General features: G+C 40.0%; 2 protein-coding genes across 3 annotated transcripts in view; one reads left to right on the top strand and one right to left on the bottom strand.

Moving 5' to 3' along the window:
• c7a (complement component 7a) overlaps positions 1-2,075 on the top strand; it is a 13,826-nt gene extending 11,751 nt beyond the window's left edge. The window contains exons 16-18 of the mRNA XM_050052087.1: positions 1,249-1,348; positions 1,447-1,631; positions 1,742-2,075. Of these exons, the coding sequence (XP_049908044.1) occupies positions 1,249-1,348; positions 1,447-1,631; positions 1,742-1,929 (473 nt within the window). The 3' untranslated portion in view covers positions 1,930-2,075. The remainder of the gene's footprint in view (positions 1-1,248; positions 1,349-1,446; positions 1,632-1,741) is intronic.
• Positions 2,076-4,547: 2,472 nt separating this feature from the next.
• rgs7bpa (regulator of G protein signaling 7 binding protein a) lies at positions 4,548-14,299 on the bottom strand. Of its 2 annotated transcripts, XM_050051074.1 has the most exons (6): positions 13,314-14,298; positions 12,230-12,396; positions 8,590-8,720; positions 8,017-8,161; positions 5,799-5,869; positions 4,548-5,593 (listed from the first exon to the last, which is right to left on the bottom strand). In XM_050051074.1, exons 1-6 carry the CDS (start codon positions 13,461-13,463, stop codon positions 5,502-5,504), a joined length of 756 nt encoding a protein of 251 aa, XP_049907031.1. In that variant the 5' UTR covers positions 13,464-14,298; the 3' UTR covers positions 4,548-5,501. The 2 variants fall into 2 exon arrangements, with proteins under 2 accessions (XP_049907031.1, XP_049907032.1); XM_050051075.1 differs by lacking the exon at positions 12,230-12,396 and having other exon boundaries at positions 13,314-14,299.
• Between the last annotated feature and the right edge of the window lie 3,759 nt (positions 14,300-18,058).

Below are 18,058 nucleotides of genomic sequence, written 5' to 3'. Positions count from 1 at the left end.
ATCATGAAAAAAAGTCATAGTATAACATGTCGTCAGAAATCATGAAAAAGAAATAATTAAAAAAGTTTTTTTTGTGGAGTTTTTCCTTATCTGCTGTGAGGGTCCTGAGGACAGAGTGATGTCGTATGCTGCAAAGCCTTGTGAGGCAAATTGTGATTTGTGATATTTGGCTTTATAAATAAAATTGATTGATTGATTGATTGATTGATTGATTGATTGAAATCATTAAAAAATGACATATGTCGTCAAAAATCATGAAAAAAACATTTCATAGTATAGAATGTTCTCAGTTTTCATTACAAAAACGTTATGCTATAGCATGTCTTCGAAATCCAAGAAAAAACGTTGTAGGAAAGTATGTTGTTAAAAATCATTTAAAAAAAACATCCAAATATTGTATGTCGTTAAAAATCATGAAAAATATCATAATATCGCATGCTCTGAGAAATTATGAAAAAAAATGTTATGGTATAGCATGTCTTCGAAAATCGGGACGTCATAGTATAGAATGTCATTGCAAATCATGAAAGAACAACATAGCATAACATGTCGTTACAAAATCATGAAAAAACGTCACAGTATAGTATGTCACAAAAATTGTCTTAGTATACTATTTTCAAGAAAATATCATAGTATAGTGTGTCATTCAAATTTCATAATGTCATAGTATAGTTACTTTTACATCATACTAGGTTATGACATTTTTATGACATATAGTATGGCAATTTCTCTGACATGTCATACTATAGCATTACTTTTTGCAATTTTTGTGACATACGATACTATGATATTTTTATGACGTACTATACCATGACAATTTTTGTCACATACTATAATCTGACAATAATGTTTTTTAATGATTTGCATATAATTAAATAAAGAAATTTGTGACATCTGTTATGACAAGTATGCCAAGGCAATTTTTGTTACATATATCATAATGACATATTTAAAAGCATACTATGTGCTGACATTTATTAACGATTTTATTATATATACTACACTACACTACTCAACAAACTGTCTTTTCCATCTCACTGCCAAAAAAAACTGTTGAGTTTTATACCAGACTACTGAAAGTGAAAGTATTTGAAACGGACCATGGTTATGATTATAGACATGACGCAGTCACACTTTGAGAAACTCTAAACATTTCTTTACATTTTTACATTACTCCATTTTTATCATTGCATGCTTGGATATTAGTCAGTTACTAATGTAAAAGAATGGTTTCCATGTATCCTTCAGCTGTAGTGCCACAACAACGCAGCCTTCCCTTGGTGCAGTGTAAACCCTGGGAGAAGTCTTCTAGAGGACAATGTGTTTGCAAAATGGCCTTCGAGTGCGGGTATGTTTCCTCGACTAATCATCACTCTGGATATGTGTGGCTTTTTGCAAACTGAACCAATGATTCATTTTCTTGTTTTTGATGATATTTGTCACCAGGGCATCTTTGGAGGTGTGTGCCACTGCTGCTAGGGGCAGGAAATCCATCCTTCTGAATGTGTGCAAAATGCATGCACTGCAGTGTATGGGGAAGAGCTACACAATAGCTGACGACAGCACCTGCAAGTGGCCGGAGCGCAACACAACAGGCTGCACCAACTGTCACATGTGGGAGACCTGTGATGGTAGGGACATCTCAAAATTACAAACACGCCATTATAACATACCATATTGGCAGTTTGTAGTCATACGTCTTAACTCATTCCTCTTCTCTTCCTCCTTGTTATTCTTTCAGATCAAAGCAACGAGTGTCGCTGTAGGGACACTGCAGATTGCTCGAACCAAGGTGCAGATGTGTGTGTCCAAGTTGGGCAGAATGCGACTGCAGCGTCTCAGACCATGAGCGAGTGTGAAGCAGGACTACAGCGATGTAAGGGAGAAGAGGTGTCAGTTCTCAGCATCCTGCCATGTGCTGCTGCCTGAGGATGCAAGAGGAGGGCTTGACCTTGTGACCTTTTTATCTTCAGCTTCATTTTACATATTAATCTTTTATGACGCTACTTCAACATATTGTAAAAGTTATGCATGTGTAAAACTATAATATGAAACTGTATTACACCAGAAATAAATAGCAGAACACCAGCCATGTTGAATTTCTTTTTATTATTGTACTTCTTCATAATGAGAGACAGAGATATGACGAACACACAATTATGTGTAGATGCAATATTTACAGAGAGATGTTGATTCTGTTTAACGCTGCTTGAGCTGCACACACAATACACTGCACAAAGTAGGTCTCGGCTCTGAAGAAAATAGTTCTGTAAACATCCCTCGAGATAACGTTTGAAAATCTGTGTTCTGGCCTGAGATGGTCTATTTCAAAAGATGTCCTGTGCTTACTAAACCAGACAGCGCTCAGCAGTGCCAAGCAAACCCCTGCTGGAAATCTATTCCTGCCTCTGGCTTGCTGCCCTCTCACTGTGTGAGAGCATGTGAGTCCGAACCTGCCTGTGAAACTGTGTGAAGACACCGGCTACTTGACGTGCCCTCATCACTCCAAAAATGTTTATTGTTGGCAGATGTGCATCACTTAGTTGATGTACAGAGAGGCTGGTGGGTGAAAGGGAGGTGCTTGGAAGGCTCTCTTACAGGGGTGATACACAAAAACTAACACAGAGAAGTTTTTGGGTGAGAGAAAGAAGCAGGCTATCATCCCCTGTGACTCTCTAAACCTCATTAAGTCTAAGGAACTCTAAAAATACTGATGGGTGACTAAATACAGATACAACATCAGTAAGGTGGGCAAAAAATGTCTGTAAGTGGGACATGGAGGCTGGATCTGTAGAAGAAACTGTGCTTACATTATATTGTAAGGTGCTACTGGTATTTTTCTCAACTCTTGTGTTTTGCTATTCTGTAAAAACATGTAAAGAGTAAACATCTTTTTTAAATACTTTATTTGGCTTAAGAAATAAGTGGGGAGCATTGTCATCTCACAGCAAGAGGGTTCCCGGTTCGAACCCCAGGGTTGGGGAGCCTCTCTGTGCGGAGTTTGCATGTTCTCCCTGTGTCACTGTTGGTTTCTCTGGGTACTCTGGCTTCCTCCCACAATCCAGAGATTTGCAGCTTAATTGGTGACACTAAATTGCCCGTAGATATGAATGAGAGTGTGAATGGTTGTGACAGTCTGGGTGTAACCTGCCTCATGCCCTACGTCAGCTGGGATAGGCTCCAGCTCCACCACGACCCCCCAGGATAAGCAGTTACAGAAAATGAAATGAATGAAGGAAGTGTAAGTCCGTAAAGGAACTATTAATTCTGTAGTTTATTAGACATTTTTTAGATGTGGATTCCACAAGAAAATGTTAAGCACAAGTTAGCCTAAAGCCTCTCGTTCCAGAAAGCCTTTCTAACAACACCTGGTTAACGTTGTATAAAGGCTTACTCCACAACCATGGTCTAAACCTTACCAAATAGATTCGTCACCTGAACCAAACTGCAACTGAAAACTAAATATCCTCAGACCCAAACTTTTGTTTGGTATGCATTTTTAATTTCTCCTAGCTATTTGGGATCAGTGGGACCTGATAGGTATAAAAAACGAACCACTGTCAACGATATAAAGTCCCAATTTCTTCAGTCGAGTACTTCCTAATAAACAAAGTCTTGGCTTGTTGCTGTTGCTTAAATTAGTCACATTTGTTGCCATATCAAACTACAAACATTATCCAACCATAAAATGTGATCGGCTGCAGACTGACCTGGCAGAGATGGCTGCCATCTTGCTTTTCTATGGGTAAGTGTATTGTGCTATTAAACTCAAACTTCTCTCAACAGCACATCTGAACACATTACAATATATAAAACTATCACAGTTTCCATTTATCCATCTGTTCTATACTGCTGTTGAGTGTGAAGGTTACTTCAGATTATGCAATGGGCATGTCACCAGTTTCTTAAAGGGCACACCGGCCGGCAATTTAGAGTTTTAAATCCACCTAACCTGCATGTCTAAATTAGAAATAAAAAATACATTTGGCCCATTTTGGGGTTTGCCGAGGAGCTATAAAAGAAACCATGTCAGCCACTGATCACTGCATGCTGAGGACACTTTGAAGTTTTTCCTTTACTGATAAAAATATTCTTAATTCCAGCAGTAAAAGTAGGTGACCAGCTGGATCCTGCCTGAGCTCGGGCTGTTTAATCTTTCTCTCTCTGTCCGTCTCTCATTCACTCGATTTCTCCAGGCTTCAGCACATGAACAAAAGCTGCTTGTTGTGGACTTAATAAAAGATTATCTGACTTTTCTTTCTGTCTCCCATTCTGTGTTTCCATCTATCTTTGTCCCCCTCTAACCCTCCCGGATAGAAATGTTTACTTTACAAACAAGACAATCCATAAACCAGAAAAAAGCATACAGTAAATGCTGGGGTGTTTATAATCAAAGTATAAATTATAACATATTATCCTTGTTAAATTCAGTTTGCTTTTTTAACAAGATCCAAAACACCCTCTGTTGGATGTTTTTGGTAGTTTGTCTCCACCCAGTGGACATTTTTGCAAATTACATGCAAGAAAATCACAGAGACCAGTTGATAAGTTTCAATAACAAAAGTTTTATTAACAATGTAAAATGACCTATATCAGCTTTGACTACTGTACCTTCACCGTGCCCTAAACATTGATCACTATCATTAATAAGCAAGACCCATGCTGCCTGGCCTCTGTCTGCCTCAGACAGAGGGAGACCCCTCCTGCTTATAACCAGCCAACAGATTCTCTGTGAAACATCTCCATCTTTGAAAATAATTCAGAGAGCATTGCGTAAAGAGTATGTGTATATACAAGTCTAATGTCTCAATTTATAGATAGATACTGTGTGCAAAGAAGTTTTCTTTTTGAGTATTGTATCATATATTCCATTTCGAAGCTGGAAAGTTAAAGTTGGATACAGGTACTTGGTTTATGGAAGACTAAATTAAGTACATTAAGAAGAAAAAACAGCAAGGAACAGAAAACAGAGACTGTAATACACAACAAACTTACTCTGCACAAACCTGTCATCTCAGCGTAGACATACGGAGGTGTAACTTTGTCGTTGCAAACGCCGCCCTCAAACATTCGGATGGCGTCAGTTCATAAGTTATCACATTATTTCTGACAAAAACGGACAATTATATTCCCTTTTTAAAAACATGAATCCTCGTTTCATTCACTCAGGTTTGTGGAAGTAATTGAACATTGACATTGTTTTATCTCTCATTCTCTTTTACATTGGACAAGCAGATATCTGACTTCATTTACCAAAAAAGGGAAAATTTGTTGCAAAATATCTTAAAATATATGTTCATGACTTTTGTTTTCATTACATTGCAGTTACAATTCTTCTTTGTATTACAAAATAAAATTATAAAATGGGCAGCCTTTAAAAAAAAGAGAAAGAGACAATTTATTTGAAAATGGCAGTAATAGATTGGTGGGAGACACAAGTGGTGAAGGACAGTGGGTAATGGTGTCTTTGTTGCCGCCTCCTACCCACGAAGGCGGGGCCCTTAGCTGGTTACCAGGCAACAGAGCCCAAAGAACCGCCTCTTCCTCTGTCGGACCAGTGGGTAGGGAGTCAGGTTCAGCAAACTGCTGTCATCTGGGCACAAGAACACACACAGACCGTTGCCAAGTCAGACATTATTGCTAGTTTTAGCTGTGCGTTTTTTCAAGCCACTCTTTATCCCAATGAGTCTTCTCTACTTTTTCACAATAAAAGATCTGAAAAGTGTCACTGCTCTGTGGGCTGTGTGTCGGGAAGTGTGTGTAACAGGGTGAAAGTAAAGAAAGTGTCTCTGTCTTACCTTGGTTCTTCAATGGTAAAGGCATTGTCTCCCTGAGTTTACTGAGAAGGTTCTTCATCTCCCTCATATCCCTGCAATAACACAAATAAAGGCTGTTATATTGCGTGGCATCTATCATGTGGTATATTTTCACACAAACACACACACACATACACCTTTAGCAAATAATCACTTGCCGCATTTTGGCAGCATCAAAGTCAAAATACATCTTAAAATAAACTGTATTTTCCATAACATGTATTAGTCTAATTTCAGCACCTAATGTGACAAACATTGTGACAAATCACATTTCACTCTCTGACTACAATTTTTGTGATAAGCCAAGTATAGTATTGAATTTTCTGCATTTTTTTTGTGACATACTACACTATGACATTGTTTTGACATTGTTATGACATACTATACCATAGCAATTTTTTTGACATGTTGTAGTATAAATTCAGATTTTTTTTTCACATACTTTACTATGGAATTTTTTTGCATTGCATCGAATACTGTTTCATTTTTTGCAATTTTTGTTCATAGCTATGACATTGTTATGACCTACTACACTATGGCAATTTTTTGTCATGTCGTCGTATAGTATCAGATTTTTGGCAATTTTTGTGACATACTGTACCATTAAAATTTTAAGACATATTATACTATTGCAATTTTTGTGACATGCCATAGTATAATATTAATATTTTTTTTGCAATTTCTGTGATATACTACACTATGATATAGTATGGTATGTTAAAAAAAAATACCATAGTATATAACAATGACATTTTAATGATACTTTACCATGGCAATTTGTTGACATATTTACTATGGTAATTTTTGTGACATTTCATAGTTTAATATTGCAATTTTTGTGACATACTACACTAGGACATTTTTATGATACTTTACCATGTCAATTTTTCTTGACATGTCATAATACAGTATCAGATTTTGGCAATTTTTGTGACATACTGTACCATTAAAATTTTACAACATATTATACTATTGGAATTTTTGTACTCTACTGTGGTAATTTTTGTGACATTTCATAGTATAGTATTGCAATTTTTGTGACATACTACACTATGACATTGTTATGACATACTATACCATAGCAATTTTTTTTGACATGTCATAGTATAAATTCAGATTTTTGTCAATTTTTTTTCCACATACTTTACTATGACATTTTTTTGTATTGCATCGAATACCGTTTCAAGTTTTGCAATTTTTGTTCATAGCTATAACATTGTTATGACCTACTATACTATGGCAATTTTTTGTCATGTCGTTGTATAGTATCAGATTTTTGGCAATTTTTGTGACATACTGTACCATTAAAATTTTACGACATATTATACTATTGCAATTTTTGTAACATACTATAATCTGGCAACTTTTGTCCTTTTTTTCATAGTATACGATAAAGAAATTTGTGACATCTTTTATGACATAGTATGCCAAGACAATTTTTTTTTAAATATATCCTGCCACTTTTTATGCCATACTCACTATGGCATTTTTATGTGACTACATATCTGTGACTACCAGATATGTAAAGTATTTTTCAAGTAGTTTTCAAACAGTCTAAAGTTTGGTGCAACATCCCAAGTAAACGCTGGAAATTGTACATTTTTAATATTTAGTTTTGTGGTTAAATAAACTTCAAATTATCCACAACAACCACAGACAATAGATTACATCACATTTTTGTCTACTCTGCCAAGTACAGTTCTTTGTTGCATATACTGTAGGTTTGCATAGTACACAAATATCTGCTAATTTTTAGAAAAATGTAATTAAGTTTTTATAGGATCCCCTATAACAAAAAAGTAAAATCGAAATTTTTCTCCATGTAGATTCTGTTTCATGAAGACAAATATTTAACAAAACAATTATTTAATAAATCCAGCTGTGAAGGATCAACTGTTACATCATTAGTGAGGTTGAAAGAGGAAGATTTGAGGTGTGATACAACTAAATAAAGTGTTTTAAATGACATATGTGCCGCTATTTTAAGTAAGCATAGCTGCTACTAATGTAAACAAAAATTAGGGTGTAAAGTGTTAATGCATCTCTCGTCTTTTCTATCATGTAAAATGACAAAAAATAAAAATAAACTTGCAAACTTTGCATTACTTTGACCAACAAAGAACATTTACAATTATTCACACGACAACTGCAAACTTGCAACACTCACACACAGACGGAGAACTTTTTTTTGTCCACCTACTTTTCTATGTTTTCTATGTCAGTGGCCACCAGCCAGCAGAGCTGAGGAAAGTCAGTGGGGGAGGATGAGGTGTCCTCCAGGATGGGGATGTCTGAGCTCTCCTCTGTCTTATTGTCGACTCCGGTGGGGCCACAGAAATCCTTACCTAAAGCACACAGAGAGCAGCCTTAAATGTGTGTCACTTCTACATGCATTAAAACACAAGGAAAGCAAGGGTGAAATAGCAAGAAAATTACACGTTAGCTCATATGATCATTGTAGACTTCATTAAAATAGGTACAAAAGTACTGGTTTATATTTGTGCACATATATTTGTGGTATCCTGGGAACAACGGTGAAGTCTCTGGATAATAAAACATGGCAGTAAGCTATCAGTGAATAATTAAATCTGTGCATATATTTTAAAATCCACTACTGTTGTGAATGTTGTCTGTTTTCTTGGCCGTTTCTTTTAAATCAATTAAAATGTGAAAAAGAGAAACAAAGCACGCTGTACATAAACCAGCACACATGGCGTACACTCACACCTACACACACAAACTCAAAAGCTATGAGGCTTTCTCATGTATTAACCTTTCCTGTGGAGCTGCAGGGAGCCCAGCAAGCAGACAGATTTGAGCATCTCAGTGATGTACATTTCCAGACAGCACTGCAGCTGGATGAAGAGCCTACAGATCTCAGGGTGGATCTCCCCGTCCTCTGGCCTGAAACAGACAGAGTTGGAACACAGCAACAGTTCATAGATGGACTCTTCATGTCTCTGTGTATAGTTTAACAGCAGTGGATTGAGAAGTTTAGCCTTGTGGAGCTCAGTTACTTGATGTGTATGTGCTAACAGGAACCCTAAGGTTGGTGATTGGAGGCATGTAGCAAGATACAACCATTTTTTTAAAATAAATTACTTGATAAGTTGATTGTGTCTTGTCTTGAAAAGTTGTTGTGGTTTGAGTTTCCAAAGTTTGAGTGCAGAATGTACTGATCACTTAAACGCATAGATAGAATGTCAAAAACAGGAGCTGACGTTCAACTTTTGAAGAGTATTTTCAATACTTTCATTTTATTTTCTTTATTTTCAATCTTTCTTTGCACATCTTCTATGTCACATCATGAACAGCCAACCACAAATATCACTATTATGCTTTTATTTTTGAAAAATCATAACATATATGAAGAATAACCCTCCTTTTAGTATTCTCTGCTTAACATCTATATGATCACTAACATGAAAAACAACTACAATTCTTAATAGCACAAGCCAGTTGCTAGAATAAATGTTGGCATTGTATGTTTCTGCAAACCACAGACATGTAACATCATTCATTCATTTTCCGTAACCACTCATCATGTCGCAAGGGAACTGGAGCCTCATTTGAGAAGCAGGATACACCCTGGAGAGGTCACCAGACTATCACAGGGCTGACACAGAGTCAGACATCCGTTCATGCTCACATTCACATCTACAGGCAATTTAGAGTCACCAATTAACCTGCATGTCTTTGGACTGTGGGAGGAGAGCATGCAAACTCCGCACACAGGGGCTCCCCCAAACCCTGGGTTTGAACCCTGCACCCGCGGTTCAGATATGTTGAAACTTAGCATTTCTTTACAAATGATAACCACTTGGTCATGGTTAAGAAAAATCATGTTTCGGCTAAAAGTATCCAGTTTTGGTGCCATAATCTCCGCCAGTCTTGCCAAAAAAAACAACCAGTTATGTTGTTTGCTGGTCTCGAGCAATGGTCTGCAGCTTGGCAGCCTCACGCCATCCACCATCCCCTCCACGTCCCAGTGACAAAGCCAGCTCATATACATGTAATCAGAACTGTGTCACTTCAGAAATGTTGCTATGATAGGTGCAAAACGTACAAAGGTAATGTATCTGTGGTTTGCAGAAATGTCAACATCTCCTTCTGGCAAATGGGCAAAATAGCAGCAGCTAATGTTAGAAGGAGCAATAAACTCAAATACATGTAATAAGTTCACAAAACTTTACAAAATTTAAACCACCAGATGACAGATTAGCCACACCGTTTGCATTAATGGTGAATAAACAGGAGCTATCTGTTTCTGTTGCAGCAGACAAGGTCAAAATTGCCACTCCATTTGCTCCACTGTGTTATCCTGTGTAGATATTTTTAGTTTGTTTAAACATCTGAGAATACATAAATAAAATAGAGTGGAGAAGCTCAAATATAAAACCCCATCTGAGTATTTTTTATTTACCCAGCGCTGATCACTGGCTTTTATGAGACACCACCGTAGCTTCACAACCATATAAATCTGGTGTTCAAGGGGAAACTACAGCAGGTGATATTCAGTGGGTGTGATATCACAGGGGAAAGTGACAGCGATGAAAGGCGTGAAAGTTGCACCTGGTACAAATACATCTCACACGAATCATGCTGTTGCGTTCCCCTCTTTCCAACAGCGAGCTTCTCCTTCCCATCCTTGTTTTGTCACAGTGCTGCCTTCCACAGCACTGTTGCTAAAGCACAGCTGTCATCAATGCTATCCTACTTATCAGCTTTCCTCTAGCACGTCGGAGAGGACCCGCATCACTCAAACCATTCAGACACACTGGCTTTATTTGATTAAAGGGGAATGATCTGTGCTGTCTAATTCGAGCTCTGTGTCTCTAGTAGTGCAGACGGACGTTGAAATGGCCTGGAGAGCTTTTAGAGAAGGAGGTTTAGAGTATGTGCTGGTGATGATTATGATGTTGATGCTGCTATCAGTGGGAACTTAGAGTTCTCTCTTAAGCACTTTCCATTGCAGCAGCAGCAGGAAACTAAAGCATAGGACTATAATGGATAGTGCTTGTTGTCTTTGAGGTATAACTGTATCTGTATAATTATGAGCCATATATTGGAAAAAGAACACAGAGCAGAAAGGTCCTGCTCTGTTGATCCAAATATGTTATTAAAGCCTTTCTTATATAAAAATGTTGTATGATTCATGCCTCTGCACGACAGGAAACATGCAGGAGACATTACCGGCTAACCATATGAGAGTGTCACGCACATGTGCTTCAAAGCCGCCGTACATTAAATGGAAAGATTTTGTCATGCATGTAACAGACAGTGAAGGATATGCATTCTCAAGCCACTGCAAGATACAGCAAGTGGATTAATTATTGAGCCAGGAAATGGGTTACAGAGCAGAGTACAGCCTAACACATTTCAAACTTGCCCTCATGAAAAATATGGCAGACTAATATTTAATGGGAGAGCATTCGATGATTCCGCAGGTCCCAGATGCCTGTAATAAAGAGAAATATGAGCTATAGATAGAGTAAACCTGATGCTGTGATTGTTCCAATAGTGCCGGGGCTTTGGCAAGCAGCTAGCACTGCAGAACGACCTCTAAAAATCTCTCTCACCGCTGGCTTCGGCCCGTCCGATTGTTATTTAAGTAAGTTTGAGGGTGCCAAGTCAGCTGGCATCTTAGCCTCACCGAGGACCTTCAAATCCCAAGCCTCGCTTTGCCCTTCTTCCACTGGCACCAATGTGGAGTAGATGTTGTGCTCAGTGGAGAGTGCAGGCCAAGGCGACAGACACGTCGGGCTTCTGTCATAGCTGTTTCCTCCCTGTCTTCAACCAAAACCTCCATCATACACAAACCACTTGTAATATAAGATGAAAGATTTTTCCGCACTCTAGAAAACAACAACACTCACTGAGCTGCATACAAGCACGCCAAACCGACACACAAAATGCAAAAGTCATTGGCTCCACATTACTGATATTATGATCGCAGATATTCGTCCTGGGAAGCATTCCACTTCATGCATTAAGGTTTTAGGCCCCGGCTAATGGGAAGTGGTCAGTTACAGCATGTTGTTGTGATTGCTTCCTGTAAAGCTGTCCCACCAGCAATTAGAGACATCCTATTTCTTTTTTTAAAGCTGATCTCATGTTCTGTTTTCCCCAACTCTCCCCCCACTCCAAGCTCACCAGTTTCACACTAATGGGGCAGACACTTGGATGATGTCTTTGAAGTGCTAGAGGAGCAGGCTTAAGTATACATGTGCCTAAAACGGGGGTGCTTATGCAAATTAGAGATGTGCTTTGGTAAAAATTACCTACTTTATAACTTTAGGCGCAGCGGTGTTGCAGTGCGCACCATTTGGTTGCACTTTCAGCACCACGGATGGCTCTTTTTTTGGGGAGGGACTAATTTCCCAGCACCATGGACAGCGTCTGTGCTAACTCACCCCGATATCAAGGAGAGACTGTGGTGAGCCGCTCTCGCCATCTCGCAGCCTTTAGTTCGGGTCTTGAGCATTTCAGCCCGTAAAGACGGACAGTCCACAGTGATTTCGCCAATGGAGATGACCAGTTCACGGTACAGAGCCACGAGCGTGTTGAATTCTTGCACGATCTGTGGTAAAATAAGACACAAAATTAAGCTCCCCAGTCAAGTAAGCACACACCAGTATAAAACTTTTGCTTGAATCAGGCTTCCTGTTGTAGTCATTGCAGCAGAATAGTCTTTATTCCTGGCCTGCATACTTGTCAACATGAAAACGTGTCAAGAGGAAATGCTGACCTGCACTACATCCAGCCTCACTGTTCTTTTTTCCCCCACAGTGGGGACAAATAATGTGCCGGTGCAGGTGCTTCAGTAGAAGTAGTATTTAGTAGAAATTGCAGCCTTGCACATCATGTCACAAAAGCTCATTGATTACGCAAAAAGTGCCATTAAATACTCTGCAAAGTCAGAGTGCATTGTGAGTTAATTGATTTTTTTTATCCCGTTATGCTAAGTTTGGTTGTTTGCACAAGCTCAGATCTTACGAGGCAAATATTTCCTTCATTTTGTGCAACTCCTGCACAGCATCCTGCTGCACTCCTGTATAGGAACAGCGAGGCTCCATGACGTGCACTGATGTATGAAAGGCTGAAGCAGGCTATACATATAATCATTCCTGTCAGCATCTGTCAAAACACAGGACCTCTGAGCCATGATCACGAACACCTCCGTGAATTCGGGCAATTTTTTTTTAAAATCAGCCCCAACTCACTGCACTCCAAATGCAAATCACGCAGTCAATCTGCACGATGAGATGATCTGTTTGGCTTCACTGACGACAAAGCAATGCAAATGCATAAAGCTATTTTTAGGCTCCCAGACCGGGTTACAGTCTCTCTCCCCTTTTTTTTTTTTGCAGCTATTAACAGCTGTCGCCTGTGCATCCTGCATGCACGGGATAGTGGATCGTCCTAGAACAAAGAAAGCTTTGGATAATAACACAGCACTCCTTATACCATGCAGGCATTGACGTGTCGCAAACCTACCATTCTGCAGTCGGCCACGGCGCGCTGGGCTTTGCGGGTACTTTCGGTGCTCTCCCTCCTCTGTGACTCTCGGTAAGGAGGCTTGCCGATCTGGAAGATGTTCCCGGCGGATCTGGGGCGGTTTTTGCGCCCATTCGATGCAGAACTCATGCATACACATCCACTAATAAAACAGCCCTAATACAGAACGGTTTGGTCTGATGTTCCTCACCAAACTCCACCACTTTCTCTCTTCCTGCCTCACCACCCTGCACCTTACTGTTCACCTTATTCTCTCCCCCCTGTTTACGCTCAATTCACCTTCGCCAACTACTGGCTAGGGTTGAACCTCGATTATTGTTATTGCTCTGTCTATCTCTCACGTTCCTCCCCTCTAGTGTGGGAGACGGAGCAAATATTTTCCCAGACGAGCCTCAGAGCGCAGGAAAAGTACCGGATGAGCGCCTGCGACTCCTCTCCGCATTGCCTCGACTGCGACGGGGCGCAAGTCACCTTCACTCCAGCAGCACACGGTGCACAGTGAAGACTTCACACCCAACCCGGAGTCCAGCTAGCTGAGGTGTCTTCTCTGACGCACCGATGTCGGAAGGAGACGATCGCATTCACGGATATTCTCCAAATGCAACCATTTTTTATGATTGCGCGTTTCCATTAAGCACCAATAAGACGGGCGATAACGATCTTCCCTCAGCTGCACAACCTCCTTATAGAGACGAAATAACGCTGCCAACGTCCCCGCTGCCAATTTCACAGCGCACAGGCGACACTTTGAGCCTCCGTGCCGGAGAAAATCTCAACGTAAAAAAAAAAGGAAAAAAAAAACCTTAATTCCCGGTATCGCGGTGTCAGGTCTGCTGCTAGTGTCTGTTCCTTCGAGTGTTTCCAGCTGGTCGGGCGGGCCTATCTCTAACCTTGGAGAGGCAGTAGAAGACGAGCAGTTGCTACAGGCCTGACGTGGCTCTGTGGATGGCAACACTGCGCACCCAAAGGACGGGAATACTAATAGGGTCCATCAAGTCAGACCCCCGCCCTGAGCTGTGCGCTGTGGACTGTATGAGCTCCTGAACATGTGAAGTCCAAGCTGATGGCTTCTCTGCCTCCACACAATAAAAAGTACAATAAAATGAATTAAATATTAAAGTGAAGACTACAGTTTGCTCAATTCAAACTTTAGGATGTGAATAGCCCACCATCGTTTTAATACACATCAATACACAAAGCCCACTTTATCAGGACTTGGAATGTGTTTTATAGTATTTTTAAAATTTCTATTACAGACCCAGTGTGACATAGTGTTACTTTATTAGAGTTCACATAAGGTTATTAATGGTCAGCCCAGTCGTTGGAAGAAGATTTTGGCATTTTACATTTCTGCAAACCACAAATGTGGTAAATTGGCACACCTGCCAAGCTGCAGACAACTATTCGAGTCCAACTAACAACAAAAGCAGTTGTTCTTTAGCTTGTCATTGCTGTGTTTTTTCCAGCAGCTTTTCAGCCCCCATACCTGTTTTTTTAGGGGCCCTTTGCTGTGTTTCCAGCAGAATTCTAGCCCCCAAACTGGGAGGTTTTTTAGGGACCCATAGCAAGTTTCTATTGGTTTTTTAGCCCTGAACATGGAGAGTGCTTAGAAACCGGTTGCTGTGTTACCAGCAGCTTTTTAGCCCCCAAACATGAATGACATGAATGTTTTTTTAGGAACCTATCCTGTGTTTCCTGCAGATTTCTATCCCTTGAACGTGGATGTTTGTTAGGGACCTGTTGCGTATTTCCAGCACTTTATTCGCCCCCAAATGTGGAGGTCGTTTAGGGGCATGTAACAAGTTTCCATTGGTTTTTTAGCCCCCAAACGTGCAGGGTGTTTAGATACCCATTGCTATGTTTCCTGTGGCTCTTTAGCCCCCAAATGTGAGTGTGTTTTAAAGACCCATTGCTGTGTTACCAGCAGCTTTCCAGCCCCCTAATGTGGGTGTTTTTTAGGAACCTGTCACTTTGTTTCCAGTGGCTTTGTTTTTTAGGAACCTGTCACTTTGTTTCCAGTGGCTTTTCAGCCCCCAAATGTGAGTGTTTTTTTAGGAACCTGTCACTGTGTTTCTAGCGGTATCTTTTTTTTAGGAACCTGTCACTGTGTTTCTAGCGGTATCTTTTGCCCCCAAACATGGGTGTTTTCTAGGAACCTGTCACTGTGTTTCTAGCAGCTTTTTAGCCCTCAAACATGGGTGTTTTCTAGGAACCTGTCACTGTGTTTCTAGCAGCTTTTTAGCCCTCAAACATGGGTGTTTTTTAGGAACCTGTCACTGTGTTTCTAGTGGGGTTTTTTTAGCCCCCAAACATGGAGTGTTTAGAAACCCACTGCTGTGTTACTAGCAGTTTTTCAGCCCCCAAATGTGGGTGTTTATTCGGAACCTGTCACTGTGTTTCTAGCGACTTTTTTAGCCCCCAAACATGGATGTTTTTTAGGAACCTGTCACTGTGTTTCTTGCAGATCTCTAGCCCTAAAAACGTGGACGTTTGTTAGGGACCCGATGCATGTTTCCAGCACCTTTTTAGCCCCCAAATGTGGAGGTCGTTTAGGGGCACATGGCAAGTTTCCATTGTTTTTTCAGTCCCCAAATGTGCAGTTTTTTAGAAAACCATTGCTGTGTTTTCTGCAGCTTTTCAGCCCGCAAATGTGAGTGTTTTTTATGAACCTGTCACTGTGTTTCTAGGGGGGATTTTTTAGCCCCCAAACATGGGTGTTTTTTAGGAACCTGTCACTGTGTTTCTAGCGGCTTTTTAGCCCCCAAACATGGATGTTTTTTCGGAACCTGTCACTGTGTTTCCTGCTGTATTTGGTCCCCAGATGTGGATGTTTTTTAGGGAACAATTGTTATGTTACCAGTGACTCTTTAGCCCTAAAACATGGTTTTTTTTTTAGCTAAATGTGGCTCTTTTCTTTCTGTCTCCAAACGTGGATGTTTTTTAGGGACCCATTGCTGTGTTTCCTGCAGCTTTTTAGCCCCAAAACATGGGTGTTTTCTAGGGACCTGTCACTGTGTTTCCAGCAGTTTTTTAGCCCCCAATAACCCATTGCTGTATTTCCTGCAGCTTTCAGTGCCAAAATGTGGGTGTTTTTCAGGGACCCACCGCTGTGTTTCCCGCGGCTTTTTAGTCCCCCTACTGTTTTTCTAGCCCTGAAACGTGGGTGTTTTTTAGGGACCTGTTCCTGTGTTTCCTGTGTCTTTTTAGCTTCCATATGTGGATGTTTTTAGGGACCCCTAATGTATATTTTTAGCTTCAAAACAAGGGTGTTTTTTAGGGACCTGTCACTGTTTGTCCAGCTGTGATATTGCCACATAAAGCAGTTGTTCTTTCCCGGCCGGGGTTGAGCTCCCAGAATTGGGTATTTTAAGCCACAACATCTTCTCCAAACAATAACCAAGTATTTTTTGTGCATGTGTGTGTGGTTGGCAGAAATGTACAATACCAACATTTTTCTGGCAATTGGGTTGCAATGTTAGGCGTGTTTCATTGTAATTTTTTGGAGCAGGCCTGGCACCAAAATGCTTCAACTTGTTATGTTGCTTGGTAGTTGTATTAATTCTTTATTTCCTTACTAAGGTAATCTTACTTTCAATCCATGTCATGTAAAACATGGTAGGGGACAAACACGTAACCACAAAAGGTATTATGTAAACTGGAAGTAAGCTCCTTTCATGCTCAAACAAATCGAGCATGGTGGCATCAAAGAAAAAAAATACCTACAGTATGAATATTTGAATGTATAATTTATGAATACATGTGCCAGTTTGTTGTCTATCATTACACAACAAAAACTATTCTCTTTCAACATCCCCATTTTTCCTTTACTACTACAAATGTGTTTGAATCCATTGGCAGCTTTCAGTGGTGACGATTTGCCCTTTCGTGCTTTTCACAAACACAAAGAGGAAAGTATGTGGTAGATACTGTGAATAAATTAGGAGTCCATTTCAGTGTATGGTGAGTGCTCTTTCTAAACCTACATTACTATTTAATTGAGAATGCAGAAGAAGACTTTCAAAATGCATCTGTGTACGTGCCACACACCCACAGAGGCACTCACACAAACACGAAGTGACACACATACAGTAATGAGTGACACAGGAAACTTACAGTGTTACTTTATGTCAGAATATAAGATTCTGTAGTGATCATATGTTTGACTTTGGTTTCAGTTTTTTAGAAGAGATGGCACCCTAACACGTGTCCTAGTTTCTTAACAAAGACAAGCTATATCTTAAATGGCTTCTACTACAAAACTTCTGAATGAATAAACACATTAAAACTTGGCCAGTGGTTAATAAACTTTGATTGCTAATGCCTTCCTGAGTTGCCAGCTGGAAGTCTTTGTCCACAGTCTCCCCAAACTCAGCTAGGCTTTGTACCTCTCATCATGGAAACTCCAGCAAAGGACAAAGTCCAGTCACTATAGAGTAGCAACCATAGTCTGTGCTTTCCAGGGAGTAAGCCTTAAATATGTCCATTTGAGACTGCTTTACTTCCAGCATCAGCCACACTAGCCACTAACCAAAGAGGTGACATTTTATGTCCCAGGTTTTGAAACCAGAGGTCATTCTACCGAGACCCTGCAACTGTCCTGTCACCACAAACGACCACTTGACTGTTATTGTTGAGTTATACCAGACTGAAAACAATATGTGCACAGAGCACTATAGGGGTGAGGGAAAAATACATAGAGTATAGGAGAGCCCAGTCTCACTTCG

Source organism: Epinephelus moara, chromosome 8, assembly GCF_006386435.1.
Source record: "Epinephelus moara isolate mb chromosome 8, YSFRI_EMoa_1.0, whole genome shotgun sequence".
NCBI classification, from domain to species: Eukaryota; Metazoa; Chordata; class Actinopteri; order Perciformes; family Serranidae; genus Epinephelus; species Epinephelus moara.
Note: the sequence above shows the minus strand (reverse complement) of the source record. Positions and strands in the feature narration are given on the sequence as shown.